This window comes from Pogona vitticeps, chromosome 5 (assembly GCF_051106095.1).
Source record: "Pogona vitticeps strain Pit_001003342236 chromosome 5, PviZW2.1, whole genome shotgun sequence".
NCBI classification, from domain to species: domain Eukaryota; kingdom Metazoa; phylum Chordata; class Lepidosauria; order Squamata; family Agamidae; genus Pogona; species Pogona vitticeps.
The window spans coordinates 178,589,508-178,611,526 of record NC_135787.1 but is presented as its reverse complement, the minus strand read 5'-3'; the positions used below and the strand labels follow the sequence as shown (position 1 = coordinate 178,611,526).

At 40.7% G+C, this 22,019-nt stretch overlaps 1 protein-coding gene across 6 annotated transcripts in view; it reads left to right on the top strand.

Moving 5' to 3' along the window:
* Positions 1–22,019, top strand: part of KDM5A (lysine demethylase 5A) — a 56,472-nt gene that overhangs the window by 26,656 nt on the left and 7,797 nt on the right. For 5 of the 6 annotated variants that reach the window (XR_002300144.3, XM_020788998.3, XM_020788993.3 and 2 more), the window contains 15 exons: positions 274–436; positions 3,007–3,126; positions 5,632–5,826; positions 5,953–6,134; positions 6,342–6,466; positions 7,363–7,513; positions 8,496–8,613; positions 9,488–9,843; positions 10,296–10,434; positions 13,164–13,343; positions 14,549–14,710; positions 15,550–16,101; positions 17,660–17,803; positions 18,193–18,352; positions 18,688–18,908. Coding sequence is in view for 5 of the 6 variants with exons in the window: in XM_020788998.3 (XP_020644657.3) it covers positions 274–436; positions 3,007–3,126; positions 5,632–5,826; positions 5,953–6,134; positions 6,342–6,466; positions 7,363–7,513; positions 8,496–8,613; positions 9,488–9,843; positions 10,296–10,434; positions 13,164–13,343; positions 14,549–14,710; positions 15,550–16,101; positions 17,660–17,803; positions 18,193–18,352; positions 18,688–18,908 (2,968 nt within the window). In the remaining variant the exon portion in view is untranslated. The remainder of the gene's footprint in view (positions 1–273; positions 437–3,006; positions 3,127–5,631; positions 5,827–5,952; positions 6,135–6,341; positions 6,467–7,362; positions 7,514–8,495; positions 8,614–9,487; positions 9,844–10,295; positions 10,435–13,163; positions 13,344–14,548; positions 14,711–15,549; positions 16,102–17,659; positions 17,804–18,192; positions 18,353–18,687; positions 18,909–22,019) is intronic. The other variant, XM_020788995.3, reaches the window with a different exon arrangement.

Genomic DNA, 22,019 nt, shown 5'->3' with positions numbered 1-22,019 from the left:
GTTTGCATGTTTATATAATTTTGTTACTAGAGCACAATTAATACATGCAAACTATTTTAGTTCTCTAGTTTCAAAGGCCATGCTTGAAGCTTATGATGATCAAATTGTCCCCCTTTGATGTAAAGCAACTTTTCCCCCCAGTTCGGTCTGTTCTTGGGAAACTCCCAGTGTTGCTTATAGAAGAATATTTCTAAACTCTTAGATTAAGATTGTGCCTGAAGAATGTTTTATTCTGGAATTACACCTTGTTTAATGGATCCTCTGCTGTGCTAGGGGAGAGCCAAAGACGTGGTATGGAGTACCATCTCATGCTGCTGAACAGTTGGAGGAAGTGATGCGAGAACTTGCTCCTGAACTGTTTGAGACGCAGCCTGATCTTCTGCATCAGCTGGTCACCATCATGAATCCCAATGTGCTTATGGACCATGGTGTGCCTGTAAGTAGTTCAGAGTCTTTTATTTGCTCATAAGCATCTTGTTTTCACTATACAGAACAACTCAAATTAGCATTTCTAGTATCAGAGATCCATTTCAGTTTCAATTTGAGAGCACTTACAAGATGTCTTAATGGACTTTGAGAACTGGAATATGGAATAGGATGGAGAATACATCATCCTTGGGTCTGCTGGATATATCACTGGCTTTCAGTATCATCCTGCCAACCTAGCAGTTCAAAAGCATGTAAAAATGCAAGTAGATAAATAGATACCATCTTGGTGGGAAGGTAACGGTATTCCGTGTCTAGTCGTGCTGGCCATGTGACCATAGAAACTCTACCAACAAACGCTGGCTCTATGGCTTGGAAACGGGGATGCGCACTGTGCCCTAGAGTCAGACACAACTGGACTAAATGTCAAGGGGAACCTTTACCTCTGTATCATTGCCTGAGTGTCCTCTTGGCCTGCCTGGCTTGGGTGGGTCTTAGAAAAACTCTTGTGGTAGTTCCATTTTTTTTCTGGAAAGACAGTGGTACAGTACTTTATCTTTGTTTTAAAAAAAGTGAGCTAGCTCTGAATGCAGCAAGTAGAATTGGAACCAGAGCTGATTGAATGTCTTTGTTGTGACAACTTTGATGCGTTCCCTTCCCTCATCTCCCCAGCTGGATCCCCCCACTCCCCTCTTCCTTTCGGCTGTTCAGCCAGTCCCCAGCAGGAGCAGAGGCTGGCTGAACAGCCAAAGAGCAGAAGAGACTCTCACTCTGGCTGGTAAGTGGAGCATTGACCAGGGAGGTTGGGGGGGGGGAGGAAGGGAACACGCAGCATGAACCTCCTAACTGAGGTTTGTGCCCATCTCTACTTTTATTCATATCTAGACCCAATTCAAAGTGTAATTATGTGTATTAAAACCCTAAAACAGTACAAGGATTATAAGTGCTTGTCTGCAGTATTCACCACTAGCTGTAGATTCTCAAACAAGCACAAACCTGTGTAACAGAATACATTTCAGTACTCCAGTCTTGAGTTTGCTGGTGCATGGATCACTATGACTAGGCTAGGTAAAGGTGAAGTTTCCCCTTGACATTTAGTCCAGTCATGTCAGACTCTAAGGTGCGGTGCTCATCCCCGTCTCCAAGCCATAGAGCCAGCTTTTGTCCAAAGACAGTTTCCGTGATCATGTGGCCAGTGTGACTAGACACGGAACATCGTTACCTTCCCACTGAAGTGGTACCTATTTATCTATTCACATTTTTACATGCTTTCGAACGGTTAGGTTGGCAGGAGCTGGGAGAAGGAGCTCACTCCGTTGTGTGGATTCAATCTTACGACTGCTGGTCTTCTGACCTTGCAGCACAGAGGCTCCTGCGGTTTAACCCACAGCAGCACCACATCCCTGGATGACTAATATCATGGATGACTAGGCTATCCAGGCCCAAAAATAGTCCTACCTCCTGTACAACCAAAACTAATATTAGCTGCTCTTTGATAGAGAGGCTGCTTGAGCCATCAATGACAGAGACAAATCCAAGGGCATTCTTAGATTACATGCCTGTTCCTTTAGGGAGAGTATAAACCACATCTGGACTTGACCTTCACCAAAAGTCTGAGAAGTGATGACTTAGACCCAGGACCCTCTTCCCCATGGGTCTTTGGTTTTCCAGGATTCATCGTTAGTTGGTTATCAGCCATCTAGCCCAACAATGCATTGAGGCTCTGGTTCAGGTTGTGCATGGCAACACCGACTCTGAAGTAAGAGAGAAATAGGAGTACCCTTTTTCCCCCTTTGGCCAGTGTTTTGTTTTGTTTCTGTGACCCGTGTAGTTCATGAAAGTACTAACTAGCTCCCCAGATTGTGAGTTTAATTACTTTTATTTCCTGTCAAAGTCTTTCTTTAATGTTTTATTGTGTTAAAACTGTTAGCTGCTTAGACATTTTTTAATCTGGATGATGGGCTAGCAATTCTGTAATTAAATATTTTTATGGTTTCATCCTTTCAGCTGTGTGACTTTATCTTGACAGCTCTAACATCAGCAAAGAACTGGAATGCCCTTTGTATTAACCTTCGCCAGCTTTAGTTATTATTTTGTTTCATTGAAACACCATTTAAGTTATCAGAAGAATTGTTACCAGCAAATACTTGGTTACCTGTCACTTGGATTTTTATATTTAGTCAGATTTCATTGCTGATCAACTCATTCTGTTTTCTCTCCTATCAATATATTATCTGGGTTTTTTTTTCCTGACAAAACAGGGTACACTATTCCAGAAGCTTTTAATTTGTATATAGGCAATAAGTGATTTCACTTCCAGTTATTGGCACTATATTCCTCTGGGGATTTGTAACATACAAACTCAGAACACTTTTTGTAAATTTACTTTCGAAAATGAAAGAAGAGAATGGGATAAATCCTGTACAGCAGATAATTAGTAAGTAGAAATGTGAGGAAAGGATACATGGTTCAGGTATTAATTATCAACTATAACCACTTATTTTAATGAGTCTGAAAGATCCAGTGTTGTGTAAGAATGAGATTTCCTTCTCTGACTCTTCTCTTTGGTTTGTTTTCTAGGTGTATCGGACGAATCAGTGTGCTGGCGAGTTTGTTGTGACTTTCCCACGTGCCTATCACTCTGGATTTAATCAAGGCTACAACTTTGCTGAAGCTGTGAATTTCTGCACTGCTGACTGGGTCTGTACACACTAGCATAAACTAACATAATGCTAAGAATGTACCATCAGACTATTCATATAAAGGCCAAAGAGGTGGCATCCATCTGAGATGCATTGTCTTTGTTCAGCTTAAGGATCAGCTTAAGACCCCTTGTCTTACTAGGGGTCCTGGCATTTTAGGTATTTGCTGAAAGATTTATCACATTCTTGTGTATCTTATTTGCAGAAAGCATGTTTTGCTGCTTGCCAGTGGTATGGTGACAGGCTCTGAAATAATCTGTTTGAATTCCATGTGCAAAAGTTTTATATTGCTCTGTTCAGTCTTTCCACTTCCTTCGTGTTTACCCACATCAAGCTGCTGGTATAGTTTGTACTTATCAAACTGTACCATATGCATTACTGTTTTACATTACAGAAGATAGAATGATCAAAAATGCTTATTGTTGAGCTACTGTTAAACACACTATGGCCAAAATTCAGTTACATTGATGTAGTATAAGCTATAAAATTTAGAGGCAATTTGCCGCAAGTTAAGAAATCACTGTAGACATTATCAGTTGCATACTGAATTGCTCGATTTGGCATGCAGCTGTTAATTTCTATGACGATTCTTGTAACTCGAAATCATTTGCCCCCAAAAGCTACACTATTTGCATAGCTTCACTAGAGGATTTTGACCTATCTGTAATCTCAAACCAAGCATTAGATGTCTCCTATAGCAGTGGTTCCCAACCTTGACTCCCCATATGTTCTTGGACTAAAATTCCCAGAAGCCTTCACCACTAGCTGTGCTGGCCAGGATTTCTGGGAGTTGTAGTTCAAGAGCACCAGGGGACCCAAGGTTGGGAACCACTGCCCTATAGCTGTGGTTTGAAACTTTAAAAAATTTCCAGAAGTTGTGAGGTGCTTCTTGTGGGTTTGGGACAGCAGGGGCTATTCTTCAAAGCTATACTTCATACGTTGGCTTGGGAATGGAACTGAAGCACAGTTAGTACTGATGTGTCAAATTTGAATTTTACTTCCTAGGAAATAAACATTGAGTATGATCTAGTAGAAATAGTAGAAATAATATTTTTTGTGCTGTGAAGTGAACTATCAAGTTCACAGTAATTAAAACTGTACACAAACAAAAAGCAACTGCAGCCAAAATGCATAAAATATGTTTGCTATTGGCAATGGAAAAGAAATAGGAACTAAAAGTAGAAGGCATTAATATTGTAAACAAACCAAAGTTACATACATTCTTAACTGTTAGAGCAGTATGACAATGGAACCAGTTACCTCAGGAGGTGGCGAGTGCTCCAACACTGGGGGGGGGGGGTCAGGAGAAAAATAGACGCTATCTGTCAGGTATACCTGATTTGGTTTCTTGCATTCATCAGGGGTTTGGATTAAGTTGCCTGTATTCTATGATTCTATACGTCAATAGACTTAGAAATAGTGTGAAACGTAACTTTATTTCTATTTGTAGTCTATTCCTCACAAGAGTTCAGGTTGCTACTATATCTGAAAACACACCCTAAAATAACATTACAAATAATAAATCACTCAAATGATATAAATAATAAAAATGCAAAAAATACAAAACAGTTGAAACACTGAGGTAACTGGTTCTTCTACTCCAGGACCGCATACAAATAAATATTTTAAGCTGGCTTCCGTATTGTAATGTGTAACACAAGTCTGAACATTGTTAATGCAACTAACACACTTAATAAGTTATTAAGCATTCTGAAATAATATTATGATATCCCATTTGTCTCCTGAGGGAAAAAAAAATTCTCTCCAAACTATCTAATATCAAAAATCTTTTCATCTATTTTCATTATTCTGTTGTTTGGCAGTATATTAGGTGGCAGTATGTTAGGTGATATGCATTGTTTGCTTTGCAAAGTGTGCTGTGTAATTTTTAAAGTTAACTTACATAATGTAGTATTGTGACAACTCCATTAAAAAGCAACAACATTTCTTACAAGCAAGGCGGCAACTTAAGCTGTTTGCCCTTTGTTTAGAAAGATTTTGGCCTGAGCTTCCCAGATGCAATAAGGAGATGACATCTCTGTGGAGGTGTATCTTCCTTCCCTCACGTCCTTCCTTCCCCCATCTGTTTTATTTATTTCTATGCATACATATGTACACACATGTGCATACACAACTAATGTTTTAATTGGCTCAGTGTTTCTCCAGGAGAGGCTGGATTATCAGTCAGGCTGTTTGAAATTCCTTGGGCTCAATGTCAAATGAAGCCTTTTGGGATCCAGAACTTGCACAGTCAATACCCTCATCTCTTACCTCCTCTCAAATAGCCTCCAAAGAGGTTGAATTACAGTGATCTCTAGAGATCCGCTGTGGGGTATTGTGACACACGTAATGCCTGCAGTAGTTGCCTGCATTCTTTAATGAGATGATTTCAGTTGTTTTTCTCACTTTCTGACTTCCACTGTAAACACGTGAGAGGAAAGACTAGTTCATCAGCCTCCCATGATGCAGCTAAGCAAAAGTCTGGGTTTTCTTCTGTTTTTAGCTTCCCATAGGAAGGCAGTGTGTCAGTCATTACCGGCGACTGAGGCGTCACTGTGTGTTCTCTCATGAGGAGCTAATCTTCAAGATGGCGGCCGACCCCGAGTGCTTGGACGTTGGCCTGGCGGCCATGGTCTGCAAGGAAATGACATTAATGACAGAGGAAGAGGCACGCTTGCGGAAAGCTGTTGTGCAGATGGTGAGTTTAGGAAGACTGGATCTTATTTGTGCTGTTTGGGCTAAGCAAAAAAAGTGAGGTTTGGAAGTGAAAAGGTTTTATTAACAATGTATTCATCAGGTATTGCCATTATTATTTTTACTTCAGGGGGTGCTGATGTCAGAAGAGGAAGTATTTGAGTTGGTTCCAGATGATGAACGTCAGTGCGCAGCCTGTAGGACCACGTGTTTTTTGTCAGCTCTTACTTGTTCCTGTAACCCTGAGCGCCTTGTATGCTTATATCATCCAAATGATTTATGTTCATGCTCTATGCAGAAGAAATGTTTGAGGTATGATCTCCTGAGTGGCCCCTACTTATTCTTTTTTCCTCATTTAGACTCTTAATATTTTGTCTTTAAACCTGATGCACTTGTTTGTAAAGGGTCCTGGCATATTTTGACAGAGCAAAAGATGTTAACATCCCTCCAGCTGTATTCTCAGTACTGCAGAGTTGTGGTATGTTTATGTGTGTTTCAAAAGTTTTTGTTTCTCTACAGATATCGCTATCCATTAGAGGATTTCCCATCCTTGCTGTATGGAGTGAAAGTCAGAGCGCAGTCCTATGATACTTGGGTCAACCGGGTCACAGAGGCACTCTCTGCCAATCTCAACCTCAAGAAAGGTTAGAGTCCTGTAGCAGTCTGTATGGGAAAATCTGGGTAACAGGTGGTTGAAGATTCTGGAGATTGATTTGAGCAGAATCAAACCCTGAATCAATGAGAAACCTATATAAAAAGTAATGTGAATAACCAAGTCTTTGTTGAACACCAGTTATGTTACAGTATTTGATACAGAAATAAATGAAGTTGACAAACTATTTCACACAATGATCTTCATGAATTTGCTGTGCAAGAGACCAATACCTCTTCCAGCCTTGCAGGCCACAGGATGACCTTGGACGTGTCACCTTCTCACAGCACAGCTTCCTCACATGGTTGTTACACTATTCATGAGGCATGAGGATATCACAGAAAGGGGTTGGAGGGCAGATCAATGTTAGAACAGAGCAGTTGTCTAAAGATGTTGTTGAGAAGACAGTGGGCTGTTCAGGTGTTACATTTTAACCTGGGTGGCCCCTGTTTTTGCTTAGAACAGTATTCTGCACTTTTAAAATACAACAACCTCTTGGGTTCAGGGCAGCACCGGAACAGCTTTCTATTTTCAGCTTTTTCCCAGTAACATTTTCAGAAAGTGTGCAGACTACTTTGCTCCAATTTTGAGTTCTACCCCTTACTTTTTGTGTATGACAATGTTTTTCAGTTTTTAACTCAAAAGTGGAACAGGGAATCTTGTGTCTTTTTGATTGACCTAATAAGACATTACTGTATGGTGGATTTGAAATTTAGTAGGTTACAATATTGGCATAAAATAGGGCACCCTTGACTGGAGTGACTTTGGAGAGAATGGTTTGGAATGAAGTGATGACTTTCATAACAACTTGGCTTACCATCCTTGGAGAAAAACAGTTCAGCGTACTCATGCATTTGTGCAGATAGTAACTTAGCCAATTTATTGCAGATGTCATTGAGCTGAGAGTGATGTTAGAAGATGCTGAAGACAGGAAGTATCCAGAGAATGATCTGTTTCGCAAACTAAAAGATGCTGTGAAAGAAGCAGAGACTTGTGCTTCAGTGGCCCAACTGCTCCTGAGTAAAAAACAAAAACATAGGTATGTCCAAGAAGTTTTCATAAAAGTTATTTTCAAAGTCAGCAATTCAATAAAATACTTTGTCATCTTGTGATAATAAATTTGTGCATTCCAAAGCTGACTCACTACAACTGAAATATATTGATTTATGTGTGGCATTAGGTTTTGCAAGCAGTTTCTAAACTGAGGCTGTGATAGTGGGGAAAATGAGTGGAAAGGCTATTTAGAGAATTTAGACCTCAGGAAGCTAGACCCCTCTGTCTAGTGCCCAGAGAAGATTTGCACTGTAATGTAAAACAAGATAAAAGTTTAAAAAGTAGCCTATGAAAAAGTCCTTGGAAACTGTTACATATTCCAGTCGTAGCCAGAGGATTTTTAGTTATAATATTGATTGTATTTTGCTTGTATAGAAAGAGCCTCGCTGGTTTGCCTTTTCTGGGTGCAGCCAGAGAACAGCCCTAGTAGGCACGGAACAAACCTGGCCATTTATTAGAATCAGAGGCTGTTCTCTGGCTATCCTACTTTCAAAACTTAGGCTGAAGGTAATCAGGTATAGCATTCTCTTCTGTGCTATCTTGACTGTAGAATGTTTTTTGTCAAACCTATACTCTTGTTCCTGACTTAGGTTTGTTTCAGTAAGTTAAAACAAAGTGAAGGCTTGTCTCTGTTTTTCTTTTACATACTTTTTTGTTTGCTTTAACTACTGGTTTAATTGTGTTTGTAACTGTGTTAGTAAGTCAGGTATTATTAAGTCTTCTTTTCCATGAGTTTTTATGGAAGGGAGGGAATACATTTTAATAAATATGTATGTTGTATTTCACACAATTTTCATAATGAACGACCTTTTCCAGTATATATGCTAAAGTCTCAAGTCTTCTTATGGCTTCTTTTATCAAATTTAGGTGTTATCTTATTCTGGAAGAATTTATTAAGGATTTTTCGCTGAGTGCAGCTCTCTAAAAATAGATTATGTGATTTATGAAATTCTCTTCTTTTCGTATAGTAGACTGAGCCCAGAAAGTGGAAGGACACGGACTAAACTAACTGTGGAAGAATTAAAAGCTTTTGTTCAACAGCTGTTTAGCCTTCCCTGTGTCATAACTCAGGCCCGGCAAGTAAAGGTGGGTATCTGAAGAAAACTTAATTTGAATTGAATTAAGTCTTTTTTAAGATTAATTTTCTGTCGAAAAATAATGTTCTTTAAGTTAATTAGCAAATAGGTTTGAGACTTTCAGTAGTTATTTCAACACCATCTTATAAATATCGAACATTGTGGTTTAATAGTAAAGAATTTCGTCCGGAATGATGATGCCCCCCCCCCCAATGTTTTCTTTTTCTAAGAAAACCACCCAAATTATAGCTAGAAGCTACTTGCTTTTCTTCCTGGGCTGAGGAGCAAACACTAGGAATAATAGTAAAATTTTTTTCCCAAGTTTCGTGTTTCAACGTTATACAGATTAAAGTACACACAAGAATGTTGATCTTGTGCTTTTTTGTCTGCTGTTAGATCCTACATTAGAATTAAACAGCTCATGACTAGATGTGGGAGCTTTGTATTTGTTTCCTAGTAGAGACAAATACAAAGCCCACCAGCACAGGTGTCCCGGCGGGCCCGTCTTCCCACCTCCTTGCTGGAGGGGTTGGCTGCAGGGAAGTAGGGCAGTGCCAGCGGGACTACATCTGTGATTGGTCCGATGTTGCCACCACTGGGTGTCCACACGGCGAGAAGCCCAGTGAGTGGACCAAGATGGTTCTGGGGGGTGGGGAAGAACCGCCAGGACACCTGTGCCGATGGGGCTTCGCATTCATTTCCCCCAAGAGATGAATATGAAGTCCCCATGTCTATTTGCTTGATACCAGATAGAATTTCATATTACCTCAGTAGCGTGGAATGTTCATTTCATCTTAAGCAGATCTTGCCAAGCAAAATTTCTTTTATGTTAATGGCCGCTACTGTTTTAGTGCTGAATGACTGTCTTTTGTTAAACCTTTTAGAATCTGCTGGATGATGTTGAGGAATTTCATGAACGTGCTCAGGAGGCCATGATGGATGAAGTCCCAGACTCAGCTAAGCTGCAGATGTTGATAGATATGGGCACTGGTCTCTACGTGGAACTCCCTGAGCTGCCTCGGCTAAAACAAGAGCTGCAGCAGGCACGTTGGCTGGATGAAGTGCGAGCAACTCTGTCAGATCCACAGAGAGTTACTTTGGATGTGATGAAAAAGCTGATTGACTCGGGAGTGGGGCTGGCACCACACCATGCTGTGGAGAAGGCCATGGCTGAGTTGCAGGAGTTGCTTACTGTTTCTGAGAGATGGGAGGAGAAAGCCAAAGTCTGTCTCCAGGCAAGGCAAGTATTCCTTTCATGGGTGATTGCAGGAAATTTTGGTAGTTAAAGACTCTTAACTCCCCCCCCCCGTAGCGCCCATGGGTTCCTGACAGTGAAAGGGATTACTTGGAACCTATAGGAGCCACAGAGCACTGTGGAATTCACAGCAGCAGAATTCCAGACAGCATTTACTCTCTTGGAACTAGACTTTGGAGGCCTGGTTGAATCCAATTGCATGACCTTATGCAGATCACTCCTAGGCTGTCTTGCAGGGTAGCTGTGAAGATTAAATGGCCACTTTAAGGAGTGGGTTAAAAGTGCTGCGAATACGAGCGCTGTCATGGCAGAAGCATTGTTTTTGTTGACGTGATGCCTAAATGTTACAGTCTAGGTGTAACTGTAGTTTTTTATGAGAATGACCATCAAGGAAGAATATATACCAACAAAGCTGTTCTCTTTTCATCTACATACAGGCCTCGACAAAGCATAGCTGCTCTGGAAAGTATTGTCAATGAAGCAAAAAATATCCCCGCTTACTTGCCTAACGTTCTGGCTTTGAGAGAAGCCCTACAGCGAGCCCGAGACTGGACAGCTAAAGTGGAGGCCATTCAGGTATAATAACTGTATCAGCAGCTGTATCTTGGCTACTTTCAAGCAGGCTTTTCCTTGCCTTGAAAAAGTATTTGTAGAATCAGAGAACTGAATGGTTACTGTCCCATTTGCTTTTATGTCCTTTCTAATCAGTCCTGGAGTGGCTTGCAGTATCTCTTCTTGCTAGCTGTATAATACAACTATTTATATTCTGCCTTCTCGTTTCAATAAATTTGCTCAATAAGGCAAACCATAGAAGAACAGAACAAGAAAACCGCAGAAGAAAGAATAAGATGGTAGAGTACAAAGATGTACCTGTAGACTTTCTTCATTTGTAGAAAAATTCTCAGAATGAGGATTTTTTTAAAAGCTGTAATAAAGTGATAGCCTTCAATTCTCTGAACTAACTTTAGCTTTGGGGTGGAAATTCAATGCTGGTGATAATTGCTGAGTTTGAACATCTTATATAATGAAGCCCTCTGCCTAATGACAAGGTATGCTTAGTAGTGCAAGCTCTGTTCTGCTCGTCTTCTACCTCCTTTGTCTCTCAGTTGTTTGGTTGCAGCTGAGCAAAAGTTTAAAAGATAGTTTTATTTTTGAAATATATTTAGAAATATATCTTTTTCTATTTTTGTTTCTGCTTCTGCGCACACCCATATAATCTTGTTTGTTCCCTGCCAAGAGGAGGTCTTGAAACCTACCTTGTATTTGCAACTGGGAACTCTGAATTGTTTGATTTAATATTTTTTTCCAGATGTACAGGAGACCACTTGATTTACAATGGCACATTTTATGACTCTCTGCTTTTACAACCATTCCAATATTAGCTAATGTTCCAGATCCAAAACTCACTTTTATGACTAGAGTGACTGATGTTGTACACCTGTGTAGTTACATCATTAAGTCTGGTATCAGGAAAATTGAAGTGTGGGGGAGAGGTGAATAGAGAACAGATGTTGCAGCACCCAGCAAGCATACAAGAGGAAGGAGTTGAGGTACCAGCAAGGAGAGGAGAGATGTAAGAATGAAGTAAAAAGATGAGAAGCTTGGAGGGTGGCATTCATTAAACAAACACAAGAGAGGGAAAGTGTGAAGAAGCAACAATGCATTTATAATGCATGAAAATTCTCCAGGAAACAGACAAATATTTTAACATTCAACCTAATAGGAAAGTATAGTTCCAGCTTCCAATGATTCATTTCATTTTCTGTCCGTGAAATTATTTCATATGGTCCTTGCTATTATTTGCTGAGCCGGTAGACACTGCTGTGGATCATCTGCTCCTACTCAAGTCCATCTGCACAGTGATGTCATTAGAGATTTTTCTTCACGTGATATTACCTTTTGAGGTTTCTGCATTTGTGGCTGTTTCCCATTGGGATGTTGTACCCAGGAATGCTTGCCAGATTCCTTCCATGGGAAGAAACCATAGCATAACGGTTGCTTTGTATCTAAGAAAGTCCCATGTTCGATACCTCCCCTGGCTGTTTGAAAGGATAACAGAGCAGTTGATGGGAAACATCTCTGGTTTGAGGATGGTTAGTACTAAAGTAGAGATGGGGACGAATATAAAAACGGATTGTTTTTTTTTTTTATGAATATAGCCGATTAGTTTAATATTAGTTGATCCATATTCATTAAATGTTAAGTCCCGATGAACACAGCTTAACGAATATTTTCCCATTTTATTCGTCCTTCGTAATTAAAAAAAAATTCTGCCTACTGGCTGCTGATCAGCTCATCGGCGGGCTGATAGGCAACCACCCACCCCCAGAGCAACCCACTCCCACAGTCTACACCCACCCCCTTCCTCTCCCTACCTTAGCCCCCCACCACCACAGCTGACACTCCCTTACCATAATTGTCGCTGCTGCTACCAAGGTCTCCATCAGACCTCTGCAGCCACAGCATGTAAAAAGGAAAACTGGATGCCCTTTGCAAAGATGGTGGCTGCTGCTTCATTTAGTGTAGGACAGTGGCAGCAGGGAGGCAGTGGCAGTGTGTATCTGTGTGTGTGTGTTTAAATAACCCCCACAAATTGATGAATAACTTCATTCGTTGCTCCATGTGGGCAGCTTCATGCTTCGTGAGTCGTCAGCTTTTTGACGACTCACAAAGCGGGACGACTCACCAAAATGGTGAGTCGTCCCCATCCCTATACCAAAGTAATGATATGCTTGGAATAGTAATATGATCTAGTGTCCAAAATACATTGTGTATTTAGGAAAATGACAGTGGAAAAGTGCCCGTGGCCCTGCTTGGATTCCTGGTTGTGCAATAAGCCACTTCACTGGTGTGCAGCTAGGAATCCAAATTGGGGTTTCTCAATTGACAGCAGGTTGCCATTGTATGTTGCCCCATTTCCCTTCCAGTGATATTAACTACACAAAAGAATTTTGGCTAGTATGGAGAAATTTCTGTTTTCACAGGTCTGTTTAAACCTTGGTTAAATTGCTTTTATTCTTCTATGTTCTTCTATAATTCTGTTATCTTGCTGTTGAATCAATAGTTTTGTGATTTTATTCCATTTATTAATCTTATTATGTTAATTGTTCTAGCAATAATAATAAAAAGAATACATATTTTTAAATATATTAAGGCAATAGTTGAAATACATATTTAGACTTCTTTGACTTTCATTTTAAGAAATAAAAGTGGGATGTATATCTAATAAATTGTGATAGGTCTAGTTTGCTGTGGTTGGTGATGAGAATCTGCAACTGAGACTGTTCTTGATGTCCTTTCCCTAGAATGGAAGCAATTACGCATATCTAGAGCAACTAGAAAATCTGTCTGCAAAAGGCCGCCTAATACCAGTACGCCTTGATGCGCTGCCACAAGTTGACTCCCAAGTAGCTGCAGCCCGTGCATGGCGGGAGCGCACAGGCAGAACATTCCTTAAAAAGAACTCAAGCTACACACTCTTACAGGTTAGTTACAGACAGTCCCCTACCAGGTTTCAAGAAGCATTCCAACCTTTTTGACCTTGTGAACCGGCTGGGGAAGGCGGGGGCACCCCCTGCGCTCATGCGCATGGACGAACAAGAGTGTACATGCATGCACAAACAAGCGCAAACATATGCAAATGGCAGTGTGGTGGTCTGTCTTTGTGGCCTGGTCCACCTCAGGCCACGGACTGGCACTGGGCCGTGGACTGGGTGTTGGGGACCTCAGCTCTAAGTCATTAAAGAGTGGTTGAGGCCATTAATTCATGTATGCTAGGGATTGGTGTAGTCATGTGCTTCTCTATGTTTTAATGTTTCCCTATTGAAAAGGGTGTTTAGTCATTCCACCTACAAAGGATATGCCCACTGTACTTAAACTTGAACAGTTAGTCCCTCCCCTCTCCATTATCTCTTTTTCCAGATGGGAAACACTTAGTTTGCAGAGGAGATGTTCCTGCTCATGTGTAGGCTCTACACATGAAGTTCTTGCTTGCATGTAGACTCTGTTTGTCAGCAAGAACTTTTCCTTGAAAGGTTTCTTGCTTTACACAGGTAGAAAATGACAGCAGATAGAGAAGAGCTGGCTGCTGTTCTCTGACCATGATCAGGGGAACAACTGAACATTCTTGTGTTTATAGTTTGAGAAGTGTTAAACCTCCAGAAACATGTGGAGAAAATATAAGCAGTAGTATGGTGAAAAATGACTTTACAAAGCCTGACAGCTTTTGTTGAAACCGAAGCATGTTCACAATTTCAGTTTTTCACAATCACGTGTTACTGATTTTCACACAGAAAAATAATTTGTAAGAGGCAAACTATGTTCATGCCCACATAATGTAAAGTTAGGCTCGCATAATTATGCTGGGTATTACACCCAGTCACAAGGAATTGCAGTATGTAATTAGGCAATCCGTTGCACATCCCTTCACAACTGATTGTGCAACATGCTAGTGGAAGTGTTTCAGTGATCACACTTTCACCTGCATGCTAGTGTAGCTACCACAGCTACCATGAGCATAACCTCAAGTTGCATGTGCCTAGTAGCATAACTGAATTTTGGCCAGTGGTAACCAAAGTGGTAAACCTTCATTGCAAATCTTGCCCGAGTATGCTCACCAATGAAATGTATTTCCTTATATTGAGGTTTTGCAGAGTTGTTCACAGGTCTGATTGTTCTGATATGGTTGCAGGTTCTGAGCCCTCGAACTGATATTGGTGTTTATGGGAGCAGCAAGAATAGGCGGAAAAGAGTCAAGATGCTGATAGAGAAGGAGAAAGAAAAGGATCTTGACATGGAGTCCTTGAGTGAGCTCGAAGATGGACTGGAAGAGACCAGGGACACTGCAGCTGTGGTAAGGAACTATAACGGCATAAGTTGTTTGGGTTTGGCCTGAAGAACCATCTTTTACATTGTTATCCATTCATTTGTATCTCCCCTGTAGTTTATTCACATTCAATATTCACACTTAACATGCTTTGATCATTAGCTTCTTGTGATTGATACATCATTGAGAGTGAAGATGCACGTCAACTTGGACAGTGATCATGCAGCATAGCACTCTGATTCTGAATCACACAGGGAAAGTATTGTAATGGTACCATTGCAATATATACGTGAAAACTCAACTTTACCAAGGAGTCTCAAGGAGTATTCAAATATTTGTTTTCAGTCTTAGAACAGGAAATGTTCTGTTTCTTTAGAAGTTATCCTTTGTGGGGCAGAATGTCTGAAAAAACTGCTTCCGTTGTTGCCTGTAATCTGGAGTTGTCATCAGAGACTCTGCCCCAGCTCCTAGAGAAGCATTATTTTTGTATCAACACTTTGGTTTTGCAGTTCCTTCCCTGTGAGGAACTGATTAGCCCCTTCTGTATAATGTGTCAGATAGGAAATGAAGGCAGTACTATATTATTCCACTGAACTTTTTGTTAACTCTTAATGTATTCCTCTGACTTTATTGCAAAAAAGATTTCTGCTCCTATTTTAATTTATTTGTTTTGCCGCTTTAATACAAATAGTTTATAACAACATGATACAAATGATTGTTCATCACATTGAGGACCTAGGGTGTGTGAGGGAGAATCTTTTTGCCAAGGAAATATGGACACTGTTTCTCAGCTTAAAAGAAGTGGAGGTGTGAGGTGAGGAAGTAAAGATAGTGAATTATTTTTAGCAATTCGCTCTGTTCAATAGGTGGCTCTCTTCAAGGATCGTGAACAGAAGGAGGTTGAAGCTATGCACGCCCTCAGGGACGCCAACTTGGCCAAGATGACCATGGTGGACCGTATTGAGGAAATCAAGTTCTGCATCTGTCGCAAAACTGCCAGTGGGTTCATGCTGCAATGTGAACTCTGCAAAGACTGGTTTCACAGCACCTGTGTGCCCCTCCCCAAAACCAGCTCGCAAAAGAAGGGCTCCAGCTGGCCTGCCAAAGAAGTCAAGTTCTTGTGCCCACTTTGCATGCGTTCTCGAAGGCCCCGCCTTGAGACCATCTTATCTCTCCTGGTTTCCCTCCAAAAGCTGCCAGTGCGGCTGCCAGAAGGAGAGGCCTTGCAGTGCTTGACTGAGCGAGCCATGAGTTGGCAGGATCGAGCACGGCAAGCTCTAGCTACCGATGAACTATCCTCTGCGTTGGCCAAGCTTTCTGTGTTGAGTCAACGTATGGTCGAACAGGCTGCGCGGGAGAAGACAGAGAAAATAATCAGTGCAGAGCTCCAGAAGGCAGCAGCCAATCCTGATCTACAGGTAGGAATGCCATTTATGCTAGCTTACTTTGTTTCTCTGGTTCTGTATAAGACTTAGGCAAATAACTTACTCCTTGTTCACATAGATACTGACAACCTTCACTTCATTTGCCGTCCTCATTCTGTAACCAAAAGTTGTTGGGAAAATTTTCCCCGCCTCGGGCTGTCTAACAGATAAGGTGGCTGTCCCGCTGGGGTCGATTTCATTGGAATAGGAGTAGGTTTGTTGAGCTGAATAATTGCAGATTTGTTACAAGTGCAAGTGAGCATACAATCAGTCTTCCCTTCAAAATCACAGAATACATATTGACCAGCAGGGGGTTTACTGACAAGTAAAAACCGAAGAGCAAAAGCATTCGCAATTCATTCTCAGAAACTCTTGGAACTTACAGACAGGACTGTGATGAAAAAACATGAATGTGAAGAGAATGCTGGCTGATGGTCACGCTGTGTTACTTGTGGAATTATAACCATGCAATTCAAAGTTCGCAATGAAATTATCTTTTCTTTTTTTCAAGTTTGCTTTTTCCCTTTTTCTTTTCTGATAAGTTTTCCAACCCTTTCCCCTCTTTTTCCATTAGTGGTGCCCCGCATAGCGAGGTTAATCCGTTCCGGATTAACCCTCACTATGTGAAATCGTCGCTAAACGGAACGCAAAAGCCCATTGGGCCCTAAACTTACCGTTCAGCGAAGTTTCCTCCATAGCGGCAGCCATTTTCGCGCCCTAGGTAAGCGAGGGGAGGGCCCGAAAACGCTGCGTGCGGCCATTTCGGATGTCAGGCGGCCATTTTAGAACTGCCGAACAGGTGCTGTTCAGTATCGTATGGGAACAGCAGAGTTGCAATTTGTTTATTGTATAGTATTTACTGTTTACATTTCTGTTCTGTTTTTCCCTATAACAAGCTCAAGATGATTCACATGACTCTGTTCTTTTCTCCTTGATCCCAACAATCCTGCAAGGCAGGTCAGGCTAAGAGATATAACTGGCTGCAGATCAATTAGGGAATTTCATAATAGAAAGGGGATTTGAACTCATGTCTCCTGAGTCCTAGCTCAGCACTCTAAATACTGCACCACACAGTCCCTGTTGAAAAGGGTGAAAGCAAAAGAATAGAATTGAAAACAATCTGGTACTTTGAGATTATATATGTAAGGTCATGAATATCTACAGTTTCCAGAGGATGGCTATTACATCAGTAAAGAAACTTACTGGGATAATGCTCCTAATAGCAAAGGGAAGGGGTATTCCACATTTTCAGCAGCAGCTGCTCTCAGACATATTACTGTAAAGTGTTTTGAGATTATTAAAATTTCCTAAATGAGAAGAGGAATGTGATCAATAAATTAAGGTCTCGTGTCTTATTTCTGGAATTGCCTTATTTAGAAGAGAAAATTACTGTTCCCTGTGATCTGAATTTCATCTGTAGGCCAGAGACTATGGAGGTAAACCAGACCTCTTGCTCTTGTATTAATTCTTAATAAATTAAATAGGTTTTGCCTCCTTGTACTTGTTTTATTGGAGACTTTGTTTTCTTCACCGAATGTGTTTGGCTTCCTAGGGTCACTTGACAAGTTTTCAGCAGTCTGGCTTTAACCGAGCAATGAGCAGTGTTTCATCATCTCCACGACAAACTATGGACTATGATGACGAGGAGACAGATTCAGATGAAGATATCAGGGAAGCATATGGCTATGACATAAAAGTTAGTATACAGTATGTTTTTGAACAGTGTCATGAGTGTCAGTTTTATTCCTGCACTTAGTGATGCTTGCCGTCATACAGTAAAGCTGATAGATGCATCCCAGTGTTTCAGTGTCTGTTGTGAAGGTTGCTGGTTAATCTTGCTGCAGAGTTTGCACTTGAATGAAATGATTGGGAACCGGCAAGAATGCAATGTCATTCTGAAAGAGGTATTGACACACACATACACACCAGTTATTACGAATGAAAAATTAAAGCAGAACTCAGGTTTCAAGAAATGAATACATTGCAGTAATCCAGCTAGAGTATTTCTAATAACAGGCCAATGAGAGTCTCAGTAGGATAACTAGATTTTGTTGTATATTTTCATATGTTTATGTCCTGTTTTAGGACAATGCCAGTGTAAAATCCTCAAGCAGTCTGGAACCCAACCTGTTCTGTGATGAAGAAATTCCAATAAAATCTGAAGAAGTTGTAACGCATATGTGGACAGCTCCTTCTTTCTGTGCTGAACATGCATATTCATCTGCTTCTAAAAGCTGCTCTCAAGGTAGTGCTGTTTTTATGTATAGATGGGGGGATCTAAGAGATTGTTTCATATCAGAATCCACTGTAACATAGTGTGGGCTGTCATCTAGGGAATTAACTACAGTTTTGTCTTCCACTGCTGTGCCTGAACAAAGTGGCTTTACATGCTTCATGTGTATAATTAAGGAAGATGTTACTACCAACTACCAAGAAATAGAGTATTTGAAACACTTCCTGAAGTTTTAACTGTTCTTAGTCCTTATATTAATGAAAAATGATACAATTCTCTCTCTCTCTCTCTTCTCCTTACTTCTCCTGCCCCATCTATTGTCTTCTGTGGTTTGGCTTTTCTGACAGGTTCTAACACACCAAGGAAGCAGCCTCGGAAGAGTCCCCTTGTCCCTCGCAGTTTGGAACCCCCTGTACTTGAACTATCTCCAGGAGCAAAATCACAGCTAGAAGATCTGATGATGATAGGAGACCTCCTAGAGGTATCTCTGGATGAAACCCAGCACATCTGGCGGATCTTGCAAGCAACGCATCCACCATCTGAGGACAGATTTCTCCATATCATGGAGGTAAAGGTGTTTGTTTGTTACAGAGAACTGTTTAGTTGCCCTGTGTTGATTTTCAGAAGATTAGTTGGCTTCCTCTATTAGCTTATTTCTCCTGTGTTCTTCTGTAACACAGGTTGCCTGAGGCATTACATGTTTACTCTACCTGAACTTCTGTTGCTATTTGTGCAGTTTGCTTTCTTACTTCTCCTTGAGTCCCTGCAAAGGACTGTTCTACCCCACATTCTTGCTCAGAATGCAAGTGACATCCTGGGGAATCAATCTTATAACCATTTAGAGGCAAGGCTTGTACAGCTATTTGGCTTCTTCTAGAGCAGAGTTTATTTCTAATTTACTTTCCTCTGCTGGGAAAGGCACAACTACCATGTTTCCCCAAAAATAAAACAGGGTCTTATATTAATTTTTTGCTCCAAAAATGCATTAGGGTTTATTTTCTGGGGATGTTTTATTTTTTTCATGTACAACAGTCTACATTTATTCAAATATAGTCATGTCATCTTCTTCTGGTTGTTGCTCAATGGTGGAGGGCAGAGTTCCATTTAACTGGGAATTATTTTTTGGGTAGGGCTTATATTACGAGCATCCTGAAAAATCATACTAGGGCTTATTTTCAGGTTAGGTCTTATTTTCGGGGAAACGGTATCTTCACATTTGAATATTCAAGTTGTAGGCATTTTAGAGGAACATGTGCTGTTACTTCCTCTTGGCTTTCATTCTTGGTTTTTTTTCATTTTGAGAGGTTTCGTAGTGAGGAGATTATGATAACATATCCAGCAACATCATTGATGAGCAACTACTGGAGTCTCAGGCTCCCTGGCAGTCAATAAACATGGAGGTGTTTTTTTTCCAGCCAGCAGGTAGAGCTACATGCTCCTGACATGTTCACTGATACGTAGCCAAACTTAGTGCCAGTTGCATTCCATTAGATACCAGGGGCTCGTGTGGGGCAGCCACCAAGGCACTCCACTGTTAATGTTTCTGAGACATCCTTATCCCACTCCTTTTGTGGCAACGGTAAGGAACTGTGAAGACAGATTTTTCTCTCACGGCTGGTTGGCCTGTACAGTAACAAGTTTCTCTGCCATGGGGGATAAAACTGTCCTAAAATATTCTAGCTACTTGTTCAATACAACTGGAAGAATCTAACATTCCACTTCGTGAGAGGAGAACCTCATTCTGTGCTGAAAGAATTGAAGTGCTTCAGGTTAGTTTAGGAATAACAGTTGTGGCTTATTCGGTGCCATTCTGTCTGAAATAATCACAGCTACTGTGAGGCCTTGAGGAAGTGGAAGTTGCAAGTGAAAGTGAGTGAAATCAGAGCTTGGAAACAATGTATTAAAATTTTCAACAACAGTTTGAACATGAAAGTTGCAAAGCAAATCTTGTGTGTGGTTGATCCTCCATTCCAGTCAAAGCTGGGCTGTTTAACAATTAAACACCAACAGTGTTATTTTAGAATAATGCTTTTTGCTCCATGATTGCCAATAATTTTAAGTTTTTTCTCAGTAATTTGGTCTTCATGAATTATTTTTAAAAAATGAATTAACTTCTATGTATTTGCACTAACACTAACCTTTCTAAGCTTTGACTGGAATGGAGGATCAACAGCAACACGCACAGTGTGAAGTCTGCTTCTTACTCCTGTTAACTCTGTCGTCATACACAGTATTGTTATGTTGTGGAATCTTCTGACATACAGCAAGGAGTTTCTCTACAAGAAAGTCCATGATGACCTTGCGGGCTATTCCTGATAGGACTGTGGTGCTTTGGTGGCAAAGCAACTCTGTTTTAGCCCTTCCAGAGCTGCTCTGTCCAACTCAGGTTCCTCCTTGTCTTCTCATCTGAGCCCTTGCACCAACTAATGTTCTCCAAAACTGCTCTTCTAAACATGCCAGCTGATAAAACTGGCTGGCTTGAATATGTCAGCAAACAATCCTTTGGTGCTGCTACCACTATGCTTTGGAATTGTCTTCCTGAGCCTCTGCAAAATATGACATCCCTGTATGGACTCAGGAGGGCATATAAAATGAAATTGCTTTGTTGAGACTTTGGATGTTATTAAATCGCTATCCTATTTTAAGTACTAATCCTTTGCATATATTTCACTCTGTGTCCTTGTGAAGAATGTCTTTTCTTGCTTCATATCAGTTGTACCTGAATCTAAGCAGAATTATGAAGTATGAAAGAATGAGAACCAGATTTCCACTTTCAGCTGAAAGGAAGGATGAAATACATCAAATATAGTGTGTGCCGAGGAGAAAATTGAGTTTTTTTCAACCAAGTCAAGCAAAAAGCAGCGTTGCCGTCTCATAGGGTGTCTGTCGTGCAACTGCTTGCTTGACTGCTGTTAGGCACTTGGCAGTCAAACAGGATACTGGCCATAGCTTCCAACCAAAAGGTGCTCTGTAATTATTTTTCAAGGCAATAAAATAATAAATTACAGATTAAATTGGATTTAAATACATTGTCATTTTGTGTGTTTGTATGTGTGTGTAATACACACACACACAAAACAAAACAACATTGAAAAACAACATTGATATATAATAAAACAGTCCTATGCCTCCAGAGTAATAGTGGGCTTTTATTTTAATTGTGCAGAAATCTCTGTCCTGTAGGACAGTGGTCCCCACCCTTGGGCCTCCAGATATTCTTGGACTACAACTCCCAGATGCTGTCACCACCACCTCTGCTGACCAGGAATTCTGGGAGTTGAAGTCCAAGAACATCTGGAGGCCCAAGGTTGGGGACCACTGCTGTAGGACATGGCCTGTCAGCCATTGAGATGATTTGGTTGGCAAGGAACTCTTTTTTAAAAAGAGAGAGAAAGATTTCTGTGTAAGGCTATCACAAAAATGGCAAAACATGACCTCCCAGAATGGCAGAAGATGTATTTCTCACTATTCAGGTATGTAAAAAAAGAATCACAGTAAGTTTGTGATACAACTAAACAATAAATAACAGTCGCTCAACTTTTGAGTGAATACTATAGAATGATAACACTAGATGCTATGCAGTACACAGAACTGCAGCAACATCTTTTCTTCAGTATCATCACTGCTGTGTTTGTTCAGTCTAAACAAAGATATGTTGCTTAACTCTTGCTTTCTGCTC